The sequence below is a fragment of the Etheostoma cragini genome, chromosome 2, assembly GCF_013103735.1.
Source record: "Etheostoma cragini isolate CJK2018 chromosome 2, CSU_Ecrag_1.0, whole genome shotgun sequence".
Lineage (NCBI taxonomy): Eukaryota > Metazoa > Chordata > Actinopteri > Perciformes > Percidae > Etheostoma > Etheostoma cragini.
Genome location: NC_048408.1, coordinates 13,038,395 through 13,062,502, shown reverse-complemented (window position 1 = coordinate 13,062,502; position 24,108 = coordinate 13,038,395). Strand labels below are relative to the sequence as shown.

At 39.7% G+C, this 24,108-nt stretch overlaps 1 protein-coding gene across 2 annotated transcripts; it reads right to left on the bottom strand.

Annotated features, from left to right (window-relative positions):
• Nucleotides 1-10,061: 10,061 nt before the first annotated feature.
• On the bottom strand, nt 10,062-24,096 carry dkk2 (dickkopf WNT signaling pathway inhibitor 2). 2 transcript variants are annotated; one of them, XM_034900204.1, is made up of 4 exons: nt 23,586-24,096; nt 14,024-14,174; nt 13,338-13,469; nt 10,062-12,107 (listed from the first exon to the last, which is right to left on the bottom strand). In XM_034900204.1, the coding sequence occupies exons 1-4, from the start codon at nt 23,787-23,789 to the stop codon at nt 11,857-11,859; spliced, it is 738 nt and encodes a 245-aa protein (XP_034756095.1). In that variant the 5' UTR covers nt 23,790-24,096; the 3' UTR covers nt 10,062-11,856. The 2 variants fall into 2 exon arrangements, with proteins under 2 accessions (XP_034756095.1, XP_034756084.1); XM_034900193.1 differs by having other exon boundaries at nt 14,024-14,177; nt 23,586-24,095.
• Nucleotides 24,097-24,108: the final 12 nt, after the last annotated feature.

Here is a 24,108-nt window from a genome sequence, read left to right as displayed (position 1 = left end):
CAACTAAAGAGGTAATAGGGCGGTGGAAGGAGCACTTTAAGGAACTCCTAAACTCGGCTGACAGGTCCTCTGTGGTGGAGGCAGAGCTGGAGGATGAAGGATTGTCTTCAGTTAACCTGGTGGAAGTCACTGAGGTAGTCAAACAACTCCACAGTGGCAAAGCCCCAGTGATTGATGAGATCCGTCCAGAAATGCTGAAAGCTCTGGGTGTAAAGGGGCTGTCTTGGCTGACACAACTCGTTAACATTGCGTGGAAGTCTGGGACAGTTCCTAAGGAGTGGCAGACCGGGTTGGTGGTAGCCATCTTTAAAAAAAGGGGGACCAGAGGGTGTTTGCCAATTACAGGGGTATCACACTTCTCAGCCTCCCTGGTAAAGTCTACTCCAAGGTGCTAGAAAGGAGGATTCGGCCAATAGTCGAACATCGGATTGAAGAGGAACAATGCGGATTCCATCCTGGTCGTGGAACAATGGATCAGATCTTCACTCTTGCAAGGTTTCTGGAGGGAGCCTGGGAGTAGTAGTAGTTTGGGCATCTGCTAAGGATGCCTCCTGGGCGCCTCCCTAGGGAGGTGTTCCAGGCATGTCCAGTTGGGGGGAGGCCCCAGGGGAAGACCCAGGACTAGGTGGAGAGAATATATCTCCAACCTGGCCTGGGAACGCCTCGGGATCCCCCAGTCGGAGCTTGTTGATGTGGCTTGGGAAAGGGAAATTTGGGGTCCCCTGCTGGAGCTGCTGCCCCCGCGACTTGGATGAGCGGATGAAGATGAATGGAAGATGAATGGAAAATACAATGTACGGAAGTGTGATGTGGAAACTTGAAACTTCTAGTGCACATATGCTGAGGGTTAACTTTTCAGGAAAGTAGGAGACCTCTTGCATCTGGCAGCTAAACTTTTAAAAACAAAAGACAGTTGCATATTCTGGAGATGGGGGAGATGGGGTACGTTTTCTTTGAAGAAGGTGTAAGTAGTTTTTAAACTTTTTTTTAAACATAAACCATATCAGGCAGATTAAATATTCAGAGTATTAAAACATGTCTTGAAAGGAACTTGAAAGTATTTTTTAATGAAATGTTTACATCATTCTGTCTACACCAGACAATTTAATTATTCTAAATAGGAGACAAAAAGCAATAAGATGAAAATGGTGGCCCATGTAGCAGCTGTACTGCATAAAAATGTTTCTGTCACTGTCACCCTTCTGTAATCAAGCACCAGCACATAGCATATTTGGAAGCAGAGAAACTAAATATTGAAGTGTTTGCAGATTACTGTTTTGTAGACTCTACAATCTTGTAGATTTGGATGTATTAGAAAAGTTATCTAAAGGAATCAATGGATATTTTAATTATTATGTCTGGTTGACATCTTGTCAACAAGTAGCTTCAAGTTCACTGTTTTGAATGTACTGTATATTTACAATTAATCAAAGTACCTGGGAGACTAAGGTCCCAAACCTCATACTTTGCCTAAAGCAATCAAGTCTAATATTTAGGCAGAGTTATTTGAAATAATTGGGGGTTATACTCCGTAAACGCCGTACAATTCTACCACATGGTATCGTTTTGGCATTGATTACATGCCACTTTGGAACACAGTCATACAACAGAGACTTTATTTATTGATATTGATCGATTTCAATATCGATCCAACACCAAAGATTATTTTGTACCTTGAAATAATTTCTTATGAGCCCTAGACGATTGTTGACTAAACATCTTGGCCCAACAGAAGATGCTAGTCAATGAGCGAGTAGAGAGGTCGCGGTTAGCTCAAGTATGACTGTGATAACAGCGGGACAGAGAGGAGCGAACCTTCAAAGTTTTAGACAGCAGAGATAAAGCCAGATAACAAGATGAAAACATTACTTTGGAAAAGAACGTTCGCAAAGTACCCATAATGCCACGCTTTGTTTTTTTCTGTTTTTACCCATTAAACTTACCATTGTTTAACTTTGTTAAAATCACAAAGATTTCAAGTCTTTGGCCCTCTATATGTGAGAATGAAAAGCTTGACAAACGTAGCAACAGTAACTGAGGCGGGCAGAGGTTGGTGAATGGTTTACTGTCACACAGCCAACTAAACCAGATGACCACCTTGCCATCCCTCTGTTTTTTTTTTAAGAGTTGTTGTTTGGTCAGCATACCTTATAGGCAGCACCACATTAGATGGTAGCATTTTATTTTCCCCAAAAACAAATATTTTATCATTAGGTTTGTGTGTTTTTGATTTTTATCATTTCATTGGTTCATTAACCACTGTTCAAATGAGACATAACAATAATGGTAATGGTAACAGCAATGGACAATTCTGCTTCTAACCTGTAGACTGGACAAAGAGGAAAAGTGCTTTGATGCCTACTAAAGGTGCTGTTTGACTTATAGTAGTAGTAGCTAATGCTAGGTCTCTAACGTTAGCTAATTCTTGGTAGGTAACATATGATTACGACAAGTATGATTGTTTTGACCACGGTAAACAACTCTGGGCTGACCCATAAATTCATCAGTAACGTTAACTGTATAGATAGACAACTAACCTAATGGTAATTTAGCCAGCTAGCCCACCCGTCTGTCTGCAAGACTTTAGTCGGGATGAGAGATGACAAAAGCCCTAGCCCGGGGATATATCCACATTCAGCCCGCAGCCAGCTAGCGGCCAGCCCTGTCCACACTTATCTAACTCCTGTGCTAAGGACACAAAAGGCAGTTTGCTGAACCACCGGGAAACAGACCCATGCACACGAGTCAGAACAGCGGGCATTCGAAACGTTACACTCTGTCAGTAATGTAAAGATGTGGTAGCAATGGATCGAGACGGGAACGATAACTCTGGGAGTTGGAAGGGATGTGTCGCAATTCTGACTTCTCACTCTGCAACACAGGTTCATAAATCTTAGTGTCGCAATTTCGGTTTCATATTGCATTTCGTTACAGCCCTATTAAACAGTGGGCTGAATAAAAAATCTCATATATATAATATTTAGCAGTGATTTGATGGATAGGAATGGATATACAGTCCCCACCAAAAGTATTGGAACTGCAAGGCAAATTTGTTTGTTTTTGTTGTGCATTAAAGACATTTGGGTTTAAGATCAAAAGATTAATATGAGACAATAGTTCAAAATTTAAGCTTTTATTTCCTGGTATTCACATCTAGATGTGTTAAACTCAACAACATGTCATCCTTTGTTTGAACCCACCCATTTTTCAAGTGAGCAAAACTATTGGAAGATGTGACTGACAGATGTTTCTTGTTGCACAGGTGTTGCCTTTTAGGTTGATTGTTCAAACATTAAATAGCTCTGCATGACTAGTCTAAGTTTTTATCCTTGGTTTAAACCTAAAAATACTGCATTTCTTGTTAAAGAGCATTAAAGACCAGAGAGCTGTCTATGGGAGAAAAGCAAGCCATTTTCAAGCTGAGAAATGAAGGAAAATCGACCATGGGTATAGCAAGCACAACAATTTGGAATGTCTTGAAAAAGAAAGAAACTACTGAGGAACAGACGTTGAACAGATCAGCCAACAGTAGTTGATGACAGAAATATTGTGAGAGCTGTGAGGAAAACGCTCAAAACGTCAGTAAGTGATATCACCAACGACCTCAACTTGTCTCATATTCATCTTTTCATCTTAAATCCAAAAGTCTTCAGTGAACAACAAAAACAAAGGAATTTGCCTTGCAGTTCCAATACTTTTGGAGGGGACTGTATTCTTTTTGTAACCCACTCCAGAGTAAAAAACATCCCAGCATCATCTAACTTGTAAATCGAACAACCCATTTTCATGCTGCACCGTGTTATGGACGAAGATAGATGAATAATCCACTGACAGAGAGAAAAAGAAAGTCACAGTGGGAATTGGGAGGATTTAAAAATCACAGATATACATGTAGTGTTGTGTGAGTGATGTTGATGGAAGAAACACCACCATTTTTAAAGGGTAAGAAATTATTTGCTTATCAATCATATTTGTTCTGTCATTCCATGACAACATTTCTCAATATGTCACTTAGTATTTTTCTCTCTTTTGGTTTTTGGATTGCTGTTACACACACTGTGGTATTTCCATTAAGGACTAATACAACTGTTTAATAACAGTGGAGAGAAGTTACTGAGAACTGACAAAAAGCAGTGGTTGACCAGGCAGGGGTCCAGGCATTGAGAGTTGACAGAGAGATTCAATCTATTTGGATAACCTCTGATGTAATTTTTTTTTTTCTTGGACCATTTGCTGCTGCAAGGAGAGGTTGTGGAAAATAATAACCGTGAACCTTGCTGCAATGATGAAAACCAAAACTTTGCCAGTTGTAATGATTGCTTCAATGCGAGCAGACGATAATCAACAAGATGCCTCCAGTATGAGACGTATATCAGACATGGCTTTGGCTGAGTCTATATAAGTTTAATAGCCCTCAGTAAATGTATACTCTCTCTGAATGATGACAATGGGTCATGACCCAAAATAGCTTATTGTTCTAGTTGTTGTACTAGTCATAATACACATATTTCTATTTTAAAAGAGCGTTTACTTTTTGACATTTAATTTAATCCTTATACTGTCGTACATTATTCCTTTCCGTGTACAGTACTTTCAAAGTATTAAGTATTATTAAATTTATAAAATTTATATTTCACAAGACGAAATACACAATACAAAAATACAATAAAATGTTAAAGATCAAATCAGTGGTTCCCAATCATTTTGGTTTTTGACCTCTAACAAAAAAGACATTGTCCACCTGGGACCCCTTGTCACCTTTCAGAGGCCTATAAGTTGTTAGCATTATCCCCAAAGTAGAATTTCCCATCTAGACCTCTAGGTATCATTTGAATGAAGCTAATTTTAGAGTCCAAAAGTCCAAAATACAATTACAAAGTTATGTAGCAGAAAAAGTGTGATGCTTGCTAGCTGGTTCAGGCAGTCAACTCGAGCTGCACTGATGTACACACACGTAACATGTCTCACTCTCCGTATCATTTACCAAACACACACCACCTCAATTTGGCAGTCTATTTAAGCTGCACAATTTCCCCATCATCGCCTTGCCAATGCTGCTGCTGCTGCTCTGCACCTGTATCGCTGCCTGCTTTTAGCCCCCCCACCCAGCATCCACCTGCAGGCTGCGGCCTGAGGGAAGCTACTTTATCATTTTCCATTATCTCATGGAGGCCCAAACTGCGGGGAGCGATGAGGTCGGAATCTGGACGCCAAACACAATGTTCTGCTGTTATAGTAAACTATTCAAACTATTCAAATGGGAGTTGTCTGACTGAACTTGTTTTATTTGTCTTTCTTACCCCATTAATAATCTCATTGGAGGCTCGATCCCCCCGGGTTGGGAATCTCTGGATTAAACTAGCAAACAATACTAATACCTAAATAATGAAGCTGCACCTCGACGAGCTACAACAATAGAATCCTACTTACACATAGACGTATCATTAATAACAATTATTATGTAATTTATAATGTCTCACAGTTTGGGCATTCTTTTGTGATTTGTTTTGTGACAGGTTTGACTGATACTTTTAGGGCCTTTTGCTGATAATACTTCCTAAACTTAAACTTTAAAACACTCTATTATTTGTCATTCCATGCACAAGTCAATTGGTCTTTGAAAAGTGTCTTTTGCAATTTACAGTAGGTAAAGGGCCAGCCATTGTATCGCTTCACTGGAGCAGTTTGGGGGTTGGGTGTCTTGCTCAAGGGCACCTCAAAAGTGCCCATGAGGGCAACTGGCACCTTCCCCAGTCCTCCATGCTGGGTCTTACAAGGACTTGGTCCATTCAGGGACTTGGTCTCCTTGAACTTTATCCAAATGGGGGACTAAAGCCAACAGCTTCTGCCCCCCCAAAAGTACTTCTGACTGGGAATCAAATGTGGGCCACGGCGGTGAGAGCGCCAAATCCTAACCACTAGACTACCAGGGACTTTTTATGGACTTTAACATTAGTTATAAATTTAATAGAGGCGCCTGTAATTATGTATTTTTTTACGTTGTTGTAGTGGTACAATCTTTGTACTTCTAGCACCAATGGAAAATTCAACAGATGTGTTTTACTAAAATCGGGCTTGTCAACTTGATCTCATCATGCAGTTAGATGCAGTATGACAGTGTCTAAATAGTTTTTCTTTTCCTGCAGAACAAAATTAATGCTGTAATTTGCTCATATTTAGAAGGGAAAAAGTGCATTCCTGGACTTTGGGTCTTTTGCAGGCTGAAGTTAAAGATGATTGAGAATGACCAACAGACCCTGTGACAGAAGGGTAAAACGTCGCCAAGCATCCAACCACATGTTTCTTCATATGTTTAAGAATCTTTCCTCGAGGCTTTCTAATAGTCTAGCTTTGCTCAGGAGGAGACTTTCTTTTATTGCTAAATGAAGACATACAGATAAAATAATGAGCCAAATAAAAGCTGCAAAGACGGCTGAACATCATAATTTTCATCAGCTAAGTGTAAGTTTTACCCGAGACATCACACCCAGATGCAGATGTCCATGTGATAAAGTCATAAAGCCTCCTTGCTTGAGAAGACTTTTCCTTTCTGCCACGGTGAATGATATGAGCCATGCAAACCCAAATTACATTTATGATCTGCACCGTGCCAACACGGGCACAAAATCAAAGCCTTCCACTGAATCATTTAGCTGGCAACTTCATGGGCAGTCAAACCTGTCTGTGTGAACTCCTTCATTTGTATTTTCTGCTGACACATGCTGGAAAGTGCAGAGGCAGTGACAGTCACTTTCTTATTACATGGTTTTTGGTGGAGACTCCAGAGCCTGTGGGTGGCCTGCAGCTAAATAAACGGGCTTTCTTTCTATATCTACCTCTTCTTTCCATAAAGACCTAAAGTCTCCAGTCACCCTGAATGTACCCTTTCCAGTGTCTGAGGAGATAAAAAAGGCTTCCAATATTTCAGCAAATGGAAACCTTATCCAATTAAAAAGGTAGGGTAGAGTCATTACTTTCAATCAAAAGCACATGTGACTGGACACTTGCTGGATTGAAAACACAACCTTGTAAAGTGCAGACCGCAAAGTTCGGTGCTGAATAATTATTGCGGGTATCTGCTTTTTACTGTCAAGGAATGTGAGAAAATGATTTATTGTGTCTCTCGCCACGTTAAATTAAAAAAAAAAGTATAGCAAAATGTCCATCAAAACTGAGTTCACATAGCAGAAGGTTTCTGTTAGTTGACCTTGCTTCTATTGTTACTTTTAAGGTGAAGGTAGAAAAGGGAAAACAGAAGTAGAACTGATGTAAATGGGTATACCTTGAGGAGTCACAGGCTTTTTCAAATTCAAATATTGAACATCTGGTGAACACATTTACGTAAGAGATCACTCCCAGACATTTCCACATAGTCTGTAAAATAAGCTAATGACTGCAGGACAAATGTAATATGTATGATTAAATAATACACAGAGGACTTACAAAGAGAAAACAAATAGGGACTCTATTCTTCTAAAATTCTTACAGAGCGCTCTGGTCGTTTCATAGTAGCGCCAGATGTTTATGCTACATACATTGTAGCTTATCTTCAAATGCTGGCTAAACTGCAAAAATATACAGACAGTGGGTCCTGGAAAACTTATTGCACAGCGCTTGAAAATTACAAAAAATACTGTAGCAGTTTCCAGGGATATGTAAACTTAACATCTGGTTCAAACTGGCTTTACAAACACCTGAAAGGAGTCTCAGTCTCGCCATGGCACTACTGCTAGGACCATTTTCAACAGCTTTAGAATTTAACTTTTTTGTAATGTAGAGTAAGGAGCATGACATGTTAAGCAATATAAAAGAACAAGTCCCCTGGTCAATAAACTTATTTTGAACAAACCATGGCAGACTGAGGAGAACAATAGAAGCTCCACATGATGTTGCTGTATTTGATCTTTTTGCAAATTTTGATGTCTCCTGTTAGAGATGATGGAAAAAATATGTCCCTCTTTTGGGAAACTAAGACAGGACTCAGGGAAGTTGGACAATAATGCTCTAAACATTGTGAGTTTTGTCTTCGTTAAAGTGGCCTCTCAGAGAGCTTTCAGCACATGTTGCCACATTGTCTGAAGTGGTGAAGGACAGTGATCGCATTTCAAAGTTGCCATTAAGAAATTTCTATTTAATCATATTCTACTTTTAAGACGCAGTAAAAAAAGAAGAAGAAAGTGGTCACTACCTAAACGAACATAACCTGCAAATTTTTACAATACAAGGAGCATATCAAAGCATTCTGTCTATAGATCACATCTGCAACGCATCAGCCTAAAACGGGTCTTAGGAAGTGTTATTTGTACTCGTATAAAAATCTTAAATGCAGACACAGTTGGTTGGTGGTTTTAGTGACCCTTGAATTGTTGGTTTCACCGCATCAGTGTGTCAAAATGGAGACCAAGTTGCAACTGTTTTGGTTATTTTGCATTCAATTTTTGAACTCTGACTCAAAATCCAATGACACTTTTGGTTTGCCTATGCCACCATTCCCTGTCAATCAAATGTGATCAAACCAACCTAACAGTCCAGAAGAAAAAGAGCAAAAGAACATTCAATTCTTCATATTGATTCCCCCCCCCCCAAAATAACAAATTTAAGTTTGAATTTTGTTTATTTAGTAACGCCTAACTTCAAATTCATGGACATGCATTCAGCACATATTTTAGACCTTAATGATTCATTCCTATTGTGTTTTGGTGAGTAATTCTGAATGTAAACATAACTGTTTGTTTACAAGAAAACTTCACTGGGAGCCGTTTTACATATGAAGATTAAATTTGTATGTCATACAAAGAAGCAGGTGAATCGGCTCATACCTTTTAAATTTGCAGCTTGTTAAGTGACGTTGTTCAGCACTGAAAGAAAGTCTTCGCTGTCGTATGCGACAGGACAATACACTCTTTATGTCTTATTTCAAATCTGTGTGGAGACCTCTATCAATTGTATAGGCCATCCTGAATCGTATCTAATCCATCGTGGACTTGTAGTGTTTTGTTGTTTCTTAAATATAAAATTTTTTAAATAATAAATACAATATAAATAAATAATTATGAATCCAAAAGTCAACTCACAAATCTCCGTTTTGCTTCGCGACCTTTCAACCCAACGTCACGTCTTGTTGTTAGCTTCCTGGCCATTAGCTTTAGCTTCAGCTTTACAGCAATATGTTTGGACTCTTTGTAGCCCTTTCAGAAGCTCGTAACCTGGCCGGAAAGGCAGTAACTTTTCGGAGACTTTGCGAGACTAATCCACGACTGAATGGCTATTTGTATTTAACGTTAGTTATCTTTCTGTATGAAATGAAAACAAATCCTTTGCCGGCTATAGACAGGAGCCAAGATGGCGCTGACTGATGGCTCTATAACCAATTACATGCATTTTGACAGTTTAATGTGGCGTTTAGTGTCAGCCAATAGAAACCCCTAGCGGGAGGGACTTGTCTTCAGTGGCTGTAAATTGGGACACAGAGAGGCCGGGAAGACTTCTGGAGGACTGGAGGATGTAATCAGTGTGACTTGGTCTACTGATGTCTGATAGCAGACAGAAAATCTATCAGAGATGCCACAACTAACTTTTTGGGGATAAAAGTGTATTGACTTTTTGAGAGTTTTTTTTTGTTTCCCCTGATTGCCAAGACTTGGAAGAACACATTTCAAAAAAACAAAACGTTTAGTTTTTTATATTCTCTGTGGGATTTTAATACATTACTATTCATAAAAAAATCATTTTTGTTTAGTCTTTATAACTATAACAACTATAACAATTTTTCTGTTTATGTGACACCCAACTAGCATTTACATCCTGACTACCCAGGTTCTCTTGAAAAAAGTTAGGTCATTAACTTGATTGCGCAACAGGGTTGAGGTTACACAAGCATTATTAGACAAGGAGACCAAGCAAACCAAAGATGTGGAAAAAAATGTCTTAAACCTGGGAGAGTTAATGAACTTACATATACATCCTCATGTCTGACATTAGAAACACCCAATAAAAACATAAGCCACACACCAAGTAAGAACCAGTCATGTGTAACCAATATTACAAAATACATTCTTTTATTCATTCATCATTGTAAATACACAACAAATCAATGTAAAATATTAACACAGACAATAATTAGTGGGATATAAATCTTGACATCATTTACACAAACTATTTTGTAAATTAATGTGCTTGTCTCTCTATTTGGAAATATTCTTTTGATGCCTCCAGCCTGTAATATGAGATTTACCCCTCTGCCTATGCACACACAGCTTTTATCATTTCAACTATCTATCCAACTGTGCTCATCCTATTTCATCCCTCATTACTCTTCTCACCTAAATCATTTTGCTGTAGCCTTTAAGATTCATATTTTATTATATGTACATGATATACATTGATTCTTAAATACATTTCCATTGTCTCCAATCTATTTACAATATAAGAGCTTATTAATATTTTAAATGGGTACAAAATATGTGTTGATGCTCTAAAATATTAAAGCAAAACGAGGCAAATGTGATTTTATATTGACTACAAATGGTTGTTTATAAAAGTTGTACTGGGGGGGGGGGGGATTTTTCACCTCCCATCTCCAATACAACCAAATATGCAGTCAAATTTGTGAAAAAAACAGAAAAATAAACAAGGCTGTGTGCTATCAACAAGATGTTGACTCAAACTGTAATTATCTTTGAAAACATCAGGTTAGAGGAACGTTTTTGTAATCAGTTTCTCGTATCTCCATTCCTTCTGGCTTTGCCAATGGAAAGAAATTGCACTGCCATTGTATCCTTGAATCGTGTTCATGTGATTGGAAAAGCAGAACCATTCTCTGGTCTGGTATCTGCAGCAGATCACTACCTCAGTGCTAACTGTTTTTAACCCACACAGTTGTATCACAATAGATTGCAGCTGTATCTGATAGATCAAACGAGGTTTCCACAACAGACACAGTACTTTATCTCTCCTCTTATGGCTAAAATTTTGGGCAAGGAGCTAATGTTCCAGATGAAACTCATCACTCTGAAATATTCTTTCATTCTTTGGTTTAAGAGTATTATGCTTTGCATTGAAGTCTGAGGATGCTGTTACACAAGTAAAGCTCTGCAGTGAACAAGTATGCAATTAGCTCCTCACATGATATGACCGGTATTTTTGTGTCTGGACATTGTTACTAGTTGCAAATGTCTTGCATGGCATTAGCTGAATTCCTCAAGACTTTAAACAATGACAAGAACAGTAAGAAGAGAAAACAGATAACAAATCATGGCACATCCAGTAATGACACACACAGATATCAAACATTAGATCTTTGACTTTGAAGTTTAGTAAAGAACGTGCTGTGCAGGAAACATATGGCTTTTTTGTAAATAGTCTATCTGTCATTATAAGTTGAAGCTGGATAAAAAAAGACTGGTACGTCTGTTGCTTCCATCTAGAAAAGGTCCACAACTATCACAGCATCTACTGGCTAACTTTGTGAATCCCTGAATGTCGTGAGAATGTGTAAACAGTTTGTCGTGTTAATGAGCACGCACACAATCAGCTCATTGATCTAAAACTTAAACATTGGATGTGTGTGTGTGTGTGTGTGTGTGTGTGTGTGTGTGTGTGCGTGTGCGTGTGCGTGTGCGTGTGCGTGTGTGTGTGTGTGCAGGGATGAACCACTCACAGCAAGCACATTAAAGCGATCCCAGTCACTCGCTGCTTGCCGAATAGCGAGCTTGAACCAACAAGAGTCTGATCTGTCTCTTTTTTGTCTCTTTCTTTCACTCTTTCTCAATACAGCTACAACCTATCCTTCCTTTAAAAATCTCTGCCTGGCAGATGGAGACAGAGGCCTCTAGACCAACAGCAGCTACCCCCATTTCAAATCTTCTGGCACATGTGGAGTCTGGACTTGGACGAGGAGGTGGCATCTTTCCACACCTTGCAGGAAAGGCCCTTGGCACAGTCACAGCGCTGGAAGATTTCCAAGCCGTGAGAGCCTTTCTTTCGCTGCTTGGTGCACACCTCTCCCTGCCTTAGCACCGGCTTGCAGATTTTGCTCCAGAAATGGCGGGCACAGCAGTAGCCCTCGGAGCAATCAGATGAACGCAGGCAAGAGTCGCCCTCATGCCCTAACAGGGGAAAACAAGAAACAGTGTTGATCAGTAAGAAGCCAGCAAACAAAGCATCTACAAACAGTATGTCAAGTTAACATATGTCTGCTTAGAAAAACAGAAACAAATACTTCATCAGAGACATGAAAGACCTGCATGGAATTACAAATCATCCAGCATCTTGGAGTTTTGTTGTATGGTGCTTCAGTTACATAAAGCACAGGAAATGTATGATTATTGTTCATTAAGCTGTTGTGTTTTCCATGCGGATATGTTTATGCAACCCTTTCTTCACATTTTAATTCAGATTGCATAATGTGTGGCCATGTCAGAAACAAAAGAAAAGCTTGATGTTTTCAACATAAATCAAGCAAACAATTTGCTTATTCTGTATATTAACCATATCAACCCATCTGGTCTGAGTCTGTTTTTCTTGGCAGGATGTTAGCATGCTCTTATGAATGCAGAAGTATAATTTAGTCAAACCAGTCGTCCTGTAAAGCTGACAAAACCCCACTATGTTGATTAGTTATTTTAATGTGAAGTTCCAAGCACCAGTATGATAGAATGCTAAGCAAGACTGCTTGGTCATTGCTTTAATACCAGCTGATTCTTTTGTGGCGGAATTTTCTCAAGCTACAACTTGCATAAGGCCATTATAATGTAATTATGTTAAAGGAGAGGGAGTCAGTCAAGCACAAATAAAAGTAAATGGCCTTATTTACAACAACTTTAAGTAGTGCTGCTATTTTCACATTGATTTTAGCTTTGCAGCCTTCTTTCTTAAGGGTGCATTTAGAGTTGAGTGTCTCATTAAACGTTTTGCTTGCTTTATGGACAGGCCCTTACGTTAACTTAAATTAGGTGACATAAACGCTAAGCATGGGGCTCAGAGAGTTATTAGCTATAATTGTGCCAAACCTGCATTCTGCGGTTTTCACTTGTGTCTCACACAAGTGTGTGTACTGTCATTGAAAGTGTTTGTATAGCTTTATGTAGGTACAGAATAAGCAGGGGTTTGTGGTTTCTTCCAGACTCCCCATGCGGTGCTTTGGGCTCAGAGACACTGACACATCAGCAAAGGATTAATTATCAACATAGTTTGTGGATATGTGTTCCCCATGAACTGTGTAGGACATGCAGACAGTGAACAACAGAACGATTCAGCCATTGACAGCAGAAAAGATGAGAGAGCAACAGTGTTTAGAGACATTGTTTCCAGTAGACATGTTTGAAGCATAATCTCACCTTTAAGAGAATGCTTAGCATGTGCCTTTCCACCCTTCCTCCAGCTGTGGTCTTTGGTGGAGAGTTTGTTATGCTCATCTAAAGCTGAGATGTGAGGTGAGATCAGACTCTCAGAGACAGGGACACAAACATCTGCAGACAGAAAAAGAAGAGATCAAGCATTTAAACAATTCCAACCCTGCTTACATTGTCAAGGAACTACATAACAGATTGTTCAACCTGATTAAAAGTCAAATCAATTTGTTAGTAGCTTATGTTAATGACTGTTAAACTAGGCTTTTCATGAGAACTAACAGCATCCGGGTTGGTCAGCTATGTCAATTTAAAACAAAAACACAATTTCTGCACAGCCTCTGCACAAACACACACATCCATGCCACTCACACTTTTCATGGATGGAACACCACTTTTCATAATGTGACAATTCCTAAACTCATGTGATTCCTAAACTCTGGGCATTAATTGGATAGAGTTTAACTATAGTTCAGGATTCTATCTGAAAGCATGTTTTGAATTATGTAAATGTACTGGCTCTTTCACTAAGTCCCTGGGCTAGATCCTGTACAAGTCACTTTTTTTCATAATATTTGCATAGGACAAGAAATCAAATTTCGGAATCATACCCTGCAGTCACGACATAACTGAAGCTAACATGCTCTCAAAATGTGTTTGTGTCAGGCACGTACAGTTACTGCAGCGGTTCCCAGGACAGCACATGGAATCTCTATGGCAGCGCTTCTTCTTCCTGCGGCAGGTGAGGCAGCGAGAGGGAGCCTGTTGAGGGCTGTGGCAGTAGCTTCCCACACTACACTCCTTATCATTGCTGCATGGATACACCTGCTGAGGAAAAACATGTGTTTATTCAGTCAGTTTACCCGTTTTATGAAAGATTGCACAAGCACACATTGATCTTAACAAATGCGTGTTCTTCCAGTTCTTCCTGAAGATAAAAATCAAACCCTTTGTGCCAGACATAACTGTGTTGATAAGGTGGCATTTCAACGGGCTGCACAGAGCTCTGACCCAGTGAGACACCAGACTGTATTTGCATGTACAACATACCTGCCAACACTCCCATAATTTGCATGGCCCAAACTCCTTTATAAATAATAACCAATATGACCAATAATAATAATGACCATTGTGTTTGTCTAATGTTGTCCAGTTGCCAGATCTTGTATGAAACGCATCCTATTCACACAATCCACACACCATGTACAATTTTCAACCCATTTCTCACCTCAACCTGGCAACCTATAACCCAGTTGCGCAATTGATCTCTGCAGAAAATTCAGAACCGAATAAGCCCCCGCAAAAATCTCCCGGATTTTGAAAACCCTATGTTGGCAGGTATGATGTACAATGTGGTAGGTGCAAGTTTGCCAGTAAGAATCAAGCACCGGAGTGCAATATTTGGGCCAGTGTCAATGCAGTTGCATCACCCACCTCCTCAGATTACGTTAAAGGTGCACGTAACACCATGCAGTCATGTTTAGTTTATTTTCGAAGCTTTACAGTGCCAAGCATGAGCAGCTTATTCAAAAGCTCAAATATCCTTTTAGTAAATAATACAGAAAATGTTGCCTTTGGTATTTGACTTTGAAATATTTGCCCACGGGTGATAAAACAATATTAAACAAACACATAAAAACGTGGCTGTGGCATAAGTGTAAAAATTCTCATAATTTTATCAATCAGACTGGCCACTATGGCCCATAGCCACATGGATGTTATCACACTCTGTTCAACATAATGTCATGAACTGTTTCATGACATTATGAACTTTTTATTTGGCAGTGGAATGGCCAATCAATGGGATGGCAAAATCAATGGGCACATTGTTAAAGAGAAAGAACATAGTGGATTTTGTTGGACACAACCCAGCAAACCACAACTTACCCAGACCAAACACAGTAACTGCATTGCTTCCAATTCTATTCCAAGCACCACAGTTGCACCATGCACCTCAGGTCGCAAAATTTAAATTGTAGACGTTAACAAGTCAAATAAAACCCATGTTGTGTTCAGGTTGGAGGTGTGTGGAGACACTCAAATGCCATTCATCATGTTAGAAAACTGCCGATTTTACTGATACTCTAACCAATGTACATCATATGTCACTGTTTTAAAAGAGAAATGTTAGATTGAGAGAAACTTGGATGTTTTCAATGTTACTGTTGAAGACACTTTGGATTTACTCAAACATTTCCTGGCTGTTTACTACACAGTTTTAAAGCTATATCATTGGTTCTGGAAAGAGACAGTGCTATTAACTTTCAAAAATTGAATATTTGATGTTTTGGACATCAAAACCAAATGCCATTCATCTTCATTTTATATCAAGCTGGTGGCAGAAGTCTAAGCAGCACACAGATATCTGAAATCTTGGCAAATTAACCCCAAACTCTCTGCATGGTCAGATATATTGGTAAGTAGGAAAATATGTCAGTTGTTTGCTTTGGGCGAACTGACTACAGGCTGCGGTCTTTCTGCATCCAATTTTAGAGGACAACATGTTGTAGGGATTAACATGTCTCTCACTGGTGTGGTCATTTGTTTCAGGTCCCAGACAATAGAGCTATTAGAATTTCCAAAACAAGATAAACCACTTTTCTACCAGTTTCTCTCAATTTTTCTCAAAGTGTTCAGAGGCCTAATGAGTCTACAGGCATACTGTAATTGAGAAGCAATTTCTGTAGCTAATCATACTTCCTTTTAGTCAATTTGGCAATGTTTTTTTGATTTAGAATTTCTTGTGTTTACACTAAAGGGCTGGGACATTCTGTTGTGCAGCAACGCACACGAAGAACCTTTAAGTCTTTTCCGTAAGTGCGCCTAAATGACCACCTTAACAAACACAACATCCACTCTCCACAGCAGCAAGAAGCACAATTAAAGCCTAGCTCACTTTTTCCATAACAAGCGTGCGCACCAATAGTAAGTTTTACTGGAACTTGATTTAATTCCCTACAAATGCATGTCCCATGTCCCTGTTAGACTTGGAGCATGAGCAATGGAGTTTGTTGTAAATTGTTTCACAAATTAAATTAACTTCTCAGTCAAATAAAATAATGTTACACATAAGTCATCAGCGAGTGAGGATAATTTAGAAAAGCTTAAATGAAACATTAATACTCTGGCTCAAGGCCACACCAGTTGAGTGAGACATAATGAAGGTCGGATCACTTTTTTTTTCCAATTGCTGCAGATCTTTTATTTTAGGGCATTGTTATTACAATGGATGTACACCTATTCAAATATGCAGATCAGTAAAAAAAGAAGAAAAAAAGCAGTATATGGATTCTGACTGTGTAAATTATGTCCAGTGTAGACCAACATTCGAACAACATGTTTGGCTGGCATACCACCACCGGCACCACAACCACATTCAGTTGGCACTCCACTGACAGATCTGATTTAGTGTGGCTTACCACTGACAAACATGGAACAATAAACATGAGTGAATGAACAAGAAAGAGGTTTAAATCAGAGTAAAATCATTATAGCCACAATAAATAGCACACTCCATTTGAGGTCTGAAGGTCAGCGGAGAGGGGCTGCCATGCCAAAAGGGACATGCAACATGAATGTAAACCACATTAACTCTCAACAATGTAAATATTTCAGCAAATTAAAAGTTGTTACTCTATGTACTTGTGCTTCTGAAAGTGAGCAAGATTAGACTTGTTGGACAGATGCCATACTGACTTTCTCGGGCTGGAAACACATGGAGGCAATGATACAGGCGTAGAAAACTGGGCAGGAATAAAACACTGAGTCCTCATTCATCAAAATGACAAATTCCCACAATGCAGATGCTTAATGTGTTGACGTAAGTAACAAAGCTCTGATGTTTGATGGATTCTAAATATTTCTTAATCACTACCGTGTTAAGAGCTGTTCTTAGAATATTTAAAAGCCGTATTTCAAAGGGACACAACACCACCTTCAATACACATGAAGGTCAGTTTTATGTGTGGTTCTGGAGGAACTTTCTAGAATCTGAGAAAATAACTCATAGTGTCATTAGAGTTATTTTGGCTTAATCTTGCATTGCCAGACCTTCCTCCAAACATGCTCTGAGAAAAACATGCTCTAGTTTATTGGCATGTCTTTAAACCAATCACAATCGTCAATGAGCTGTGCAAAGCTCCACAAGGAGCTGCTGTGAAATAGCGTTCAAAAGTTGTTTCAGTTGTGCGAGAAAAAACATAGCTAGCTTTATTTACCATGCAGAGATCTGACGAGTAGGTAACCATAGTCCTTTCATCTAACTCTCAACAATAAAATGAAACTAAAAGTCCACTTAATAGGTTTTCCAGAGCTTTTACCCACATCTCACAGTCTTTCTTCAAAATTGAGTTTGTTCTACTGTGAAAGACCATAAAGATAAAAGTTTTTTGTTTTTTTTATTGTTGTTGACAAAACTACTATTTTCCAGTCAAGTCAAGAATTAACTTTCAACCTCATCGGGGGACATATGTTGGTTTTAACTGCTCATCCAGAGAAACATGTAGGCTACATTGCCATGGACTTTTGGTATAATCACATCTGAGGAGGGAAATATGCTGGAAATATGGTCTGAAGAGAAGTTCAAGAAAGTGCAGTGGGAGTTTTTTTTCCTGAGATGAAAAATATGCTGTTATCTAAATATGAAGACAAATGGGCCCGGCCACGTGCAGTAGTACTTCATACTGCTTTCTTTCGCTCATAATACTGCTCTGATTTTCATCTGTCTTTCTGGCCAGCATGCTTGGATCAATTACAGTGCATACTGTAGCGCAAAAAGAAGAGGTGGAGGGAGAAAAGAAGATGAAGAAGGGGACTCACCTCTTCCATCAAACTGTTTAGACAGCCCTTTGAAACCCAATGATACAAGGCTGACCCCCAAATCGCGGGTGATAATCTCGTATTATCTTGTCATGTTTTAAAACGCCTCATTCGCAACTTCTGAGGGATGGGGCTTCATTTGGATGCATCTCATTTATCTCACATCTTTTTTTCTGTTGCTCCCTTATTTGTCCCACGTCAGCCTTTGCACATGAAAGCGCAGCCCTGGATCCTGCGCAGGAAGTGGGTTAAAAACTGCAGCCTCTTTTGGTATGCTGGTGAGACGATAAAGGAAGAGACAGACAGAGAGTCATAAGGGATGCCCCCTGGCCCTGTCTCGTGCTACTCTCGTGCTGGTAAAGCGCCGTGGCTTTGAAGAGGAACGTTGAATGTGCAGGAGCAACAATCTACAAGGGATTTACTACCGGATATACAGGGCTTTGAACCCTTCCCCTGGTCTTTGGGTCCCTTATTTACCTCAATTGAGTCATTCCAAAGTGCTGATATAATTTCGTGGAAGTGCCCTGCAATGCAGTCTCTTACTGTTTAGTTTAAATCTGAGGGTTTGAAATGTTGGGACAGTCAGAAAAGTATTGAGATAGTAAAGGGGTTGAACCTTATTTTTCACTTTCTAAAAACACACAGCCCTGTACCAGCTTCGTTTCTGTTTTCACAGAAATACTTTCTCAAAACAACAATGATGCATCCGTTGTTCAAGCATGTGGTGCAAATCTACATCTGTCTACATTCAAGAGACAAAACACTCTTGCGGCCGGACATTAGCAAATAAGTAAGTAAGGTTATCGTAGAACAACAAAGTCCGAGAAGGGAGGAGGTTAGGTTGGATGGAGGGGGTCAACAAAACTTCGGACTTTAACACAGGAGGCCGTTGTTCATTTCCCGTTTCCCGACAAGGTTTATGTTTTGTTTTTTGTTTTATACATGATTGTTCCTTAGTCTCTTCCACGTGTTCATTAATGTAACCATGACAACAAATGTCCCCTAACATTAACAAAGTTATTAGTTTAACCCAAATCTTGATCTTTCCCAAGTTGTATTTAGTGCCTAAACCTAACCAAACTTGAGCCATGGCATTGTCACTTCATAAAATTGACTTTCCTTTTTAACACTGATTTGTAACTATTTTCAAAGCCATGGACAACGTTCTGTGGATAGGGGCATCAGTTTAGAAAACATTGCTATGTGTGGTTATAGAGAACATGGACAAAGAATGTATTTCTTCGGGGAACTTAATTTAAACAATTTAAACCAATGGTGTGGGTCATCAATGCATACATACACAAAACCTGAGACATAACTGTTGTTCTCTGCATATGGCAAAGGGTACTTTAAAGAACCATGAAAAGAAATTCAAATTTAGGGTGAAAGAAATATAAACGAACCCCCCCCCCACCTTAAAAAGTCTGCATTCAGCCAAAACAATTACTATACCCTCCTCCTTTTCTGACCCCGTCTCCCACCCTAACAATTTTCATACATTCATTTACTGTTTGTCCATGGAGAGACACTGCCTAAGTAATTAGAGCAGTGCATACATGCTTTTTTTTGTCTAAGCCAAAAACACACACAAAAAACATTGAATCTTACATAAAGAGAAAACCATTTAAAAATAACCTGTGTAGAGTCTCAGAATCAAACAGCAAATACATTTTTTTCATAAAAAGTTGTAATATATTGTACTATATCATTATCTCGTGAGTAATGAAAAATCAGTAAGTACACATCTATGCTTTTTGAGATCGGTGCCGTGATTGCATTTGACCTTCAAGAATTAGGAACGTAATCTAAAACTGTGAATGGTGTTAAGGATCGTCAGGGGCCTTACAGAGTCAAATATACAATGTCACTGAACAAACAAACTTCATATGCCCTAAAAGCACAGACAGCCGGCATCAGATTACATAGGGATGGCTGAACACAAGTCACTCATACAAACCATGTCTTCAAACGCAGCTTGGCGTCTTTCATCACTCAAAACACATGTGTTTATGGGCATGTCCCTTTGAGTGCTAGAATCCAAAGGCTCCAAAAACTAGACCTTTCTTAAGTTAAGTATACATTCTGAGTTGATCTTCTTCATCGGACACGGAGAGAGGCACGCAGTCAGCTGACGTGACTGCTCTCTTCAAAGACTATAAAAGAAAAAGGGAAAAGCTCTTGGTGGTAATCTAGGAGGTGTGCTTCTCTAAGGTGTAATCTTGTGGAAAGAAAGGGGCACGGGTCTCCTCTCTCATTAACAGGTCCAACTTCAGTAAAGGAGGTTTCCACAGGAGACCCCTAATGGCTCCACTGCAGGGCCCTCACAGCGCCCAAGGGACCCAGATACTGAAAAGGCCACAGGACTATAGACTAAAGCTCAAACTGAGCCGAGCGCTAACAAGCACCCACACCTCTTTTCTCAGCTCATTAGGATCCCTAAACATTATATTTTAGGTCAGAGAGGTGGGTAGGCAGGGCTGAGAAAGAGAAAAGACGTGGCTCTAGTTTTATAGGCAGAGCCCTCAGACATCGCTTGTTAAAGTAGTCTCTGTGTTGAATTAAATAAAGCAACTAGTTAAGGCTGACTGACCGGCTGCTGATGTTTTACAGACACGTACTGCATGAATGCCGCCACACTGTCGGTTCCCTTGTGGGTTCAGAGGTTAGAGTGGTGAGCACCGCCTGCCCGTGCTATCCATTTCTGTTGGTTCCCTTCCAAGGAGCCAACAGTGCCACCCACGAGCACCGGCTGTCAAGGTCTAAGAGGCGTACATTTTGGTTTTGTCGGTTCTACTCCAGTCAGGCTGATGTGAAAAGGGTGAGACAACGGGGAAAAACACTCAACAGTTTGCCACGACTGAACGTCAAGGGATAGCCAAAACTTGACCCTGAATTGCGTGTGATTAATGTAACCTTTATCGCCAAATGTTGTCAGCAGCTTCAGGGAATAAAAGCCCATTAAGTTGTCAAATAACCGAAGGCTTTGAGAAGGGTTTCTAATCTGATGGATAAAACACCAAATTACAGCCTTGTTTCCTGCTGCAGCGGCTCGTCTCCACAGGGTGGCTGCTAGACTCTATCCCTCGATAATTTGCTACACTTGATAGTAAACCACTGAGATTTTCTTTTCTTTTTTTTTTGGGGGGGGGGGCTTGTGTAATTGGAATTGTAACTGTGAGAGAAAGACTTGCTTTATACCATGTACCATTTTCGTTTATTGTGTTTGACTGGAGAATCAAGTAGGTTAAAAACTAAAAAAAAAAATTGTAAGAGTTTAAAAAATATGGCCTTGTAGGTGAATTGTTCAGATTATCACTCGCATAATAAATAGATCTATATAGATCTATTATATCTTTTTTACTTAAATACAAGTTAATATTTTCTCTGAAAAGCTCCTAATCACTCACATCCTGGTCCCACCTCCAGAGGTGTGATAATCTGCCAACTATTCCTCAGCAATGTAAACAAACTCAACAGCATGACCACTTGAACATGAATCTACTTGGATAATTTTGAGTTTAAGCATGCCCATTTTTCAAACTTACACCCATAAATTCACTTCACAACTGCAGCTAAAGAGGAAAATAGTTTGGGGTGCCTGCTGTGAACCACTCAGTGGCTTGCTGTTTTGTGCTATGCAACCTGTTTCAAGGCATTTATTGTAATTCTAAAAAAAAAATTGAAAAGGTAGAGTAATTGCAGTTATATACTCCTGGTGATCACTCCTGTACTAAATATATGCCGCACTTACAGCCTCATGAAGAGAGCAGACTTGTTATCTTTGATTTATTCTGCTCATAAATGGCCACTGCATGATGATATGCAGAAGGTCAATGCAGTTCGCTTGCCAGCATCAAGCCGCATATCTGGCCAAGGCTGAGCTGCGGCTGTTACTTTACAACTCTGGAAAACCTCCTGGCAGCCAGAAAACACACACACACACACGCACACACACGCACACACACACACACACACACACACACACACGCACACAAACACACACACATGTGCCATAGATGCTATTAGCCATCTTCATTTGGACACACTGCACCATGACATTTAACTTTTGTAAGAGTATGGTGGTCTCTGCACACACATATTGTTTCCCCTTAAGTCCACTCTTCCAAACCACTCCATATTATTGCAATGGCAAAGATGTAAGCAGGCGTTCAAATTGAGGTCTGGCAGGGTTGCTTGAGGTTGGATCTCCTCAGAGGAGAGAAAGTGGCTTTTCCATAAAGCGCTGCTCTCAGCATCACACGCTTCACAGAGATCCAACACTATCACTACTGCACGTGATATTACAGACAGTTGAACAGGCCAACTGTTCACACAAGTTGGTGTTACAGTAAATCTAGAGACTGAGACCATCAGTCAAAAAAAACAAGAGTAATCAGCTGTTTTAGTCAGTTGATGAATAGACTGTAGGATGTGATGGAGATGTGGCAGTGCCATCTGCTGCTCAAAAAGATACTCTGAGGTCAACACAATCAGACTCCTGCATGTTTAATTAAAACTTAGAGTTGGTGGTAATCCTTCTGAAAGATGAAGGCCTGCTGGCTTTCGTCAGATTTTTTGTTTTACTACTGTGCCAGTTTCTTTTCCACATCAGTATGCGTTTGCACTTCAAAAAATAAACTTTGCACGGCCAAGCAATAAATATACAGCTCTAATTTCTCACTAGATAAAAATCACTCATAATGTTAACAACTTTTACGTTTGCCAGAAAGAAACATGCCAAATCTTAAACATTTTTGATCTCACATTTGCTGTCAAACTACAGTAATATGGTACTTTGTTGAAACAGCAGGAATTGATAACTTTTTGAGTGGGTATTAAGTGGTTGGTAAGAGTATCCCTCAAAGGCCCCACAGTAAGACTCTCATAATCCCAGCAAGCGTCTGGACCACTTTAATGACTAAGACCCAGACAGAAAATTAACCTAAGTGTTAACTTTTTCTCACATTTCTACTGGCATTAATGATTTACTGTGGAAGTGCGCTGCACCCAACTGTGGCGTCAGGTCTGAAAGGCAATTAGGGTTTATGAGGGGTCCAATCCCTGAATAACTATTCACACGTGAGAAAGCTCTTTTAAGGCAAAGGGCTTTTTAATTTAAACACCTCAACATACTCCATAGCCAAAGTTACGGAGACGTACAATTACGCAAAATTACGCTCGCAATATTTGTATCAACTCATTAAGTCATTTCAATGTCCTGCTCATTACATTAAGTAAATACTATATTTAGAATCGTCAAATTGCCATTACCAATAATAATAAAATATTCCACGGGCTCAATCTTTTTTTAATTAGTATTATTCAACTGGCTCTAATACTTCTACCCAATTCCAGGCTTTGCGTCATAGGGCTGGCATGCATTAATAAGTCCTCAGACAATTAAATACTTAAAATTACCTGCGCAAGGACGTTATATTTCTTGGTGATCCCAAGGTGGACAGCGGCGGAGCGGTTTGGAGCGAGTGTAGGTGTCTGATCCAACAGAGCTGGCTTGATTAAGTTCGCTTTCGGGCGCGCCTCAGATACCTGGGATGTCCCCGTCTTCAGTGTAGCGAAGAGAAGCATCACAACACAGCATCTATTCCAAGTTAAGACGAGCATCCTTAAAAGAAATACTGAAATACCAAAAAAGTGCCGCAAAAAAAATGAAGTTTCTCAATGAGATGTGTTCGCCCTGTCAGTGTCCATGCGTCACGTTTGCCCGTCTAAACGACATAGAGCAGTGATGAAGCCAAGATTTGTTCCTGAAAATCAGACGTTTAGAAGAATAACTGCCATCCACACAGTTATCTGAACACAGAGAGCGCAGTGTAGAAAGGGTAACGATGAAGAAGTGGCTCTGTTCAAACGCTGATGCTCTGAGGGTGAGAGAGGTTTCCTCTCTGTCTCTTTCTGGCTGCGAGTAAGCACTTATTCCTGC

What these genes read in the sequence shown, in the direction of transcription:
- dkk2 (XM_034900193.1), bottom strand. Translation starts at nt 23,789, where the DNA reads ATGCTCGTCTTAACTTGGAATAGATGCTGTGTTGTGATGCTTCTCTTC. An exon ending in AATATAACGTCCTTGCGCAG is followed by an intron (nt 14,178 to 23,585) that starts GTAATTTTAAGT and finishes GTTTTTCCTCAG; the next exon opens with CAGGTGTATCCATGCAGCAA. An exon ending in TGCTAAGCATTCTCTTAAAG is followed by an intron (nt 12,108 to 13,337) that starts GTGAGATTATGC and finishes TTCCCCTGTTAG; the next exon opens with GGCATGAGGGCGACTCTTGC.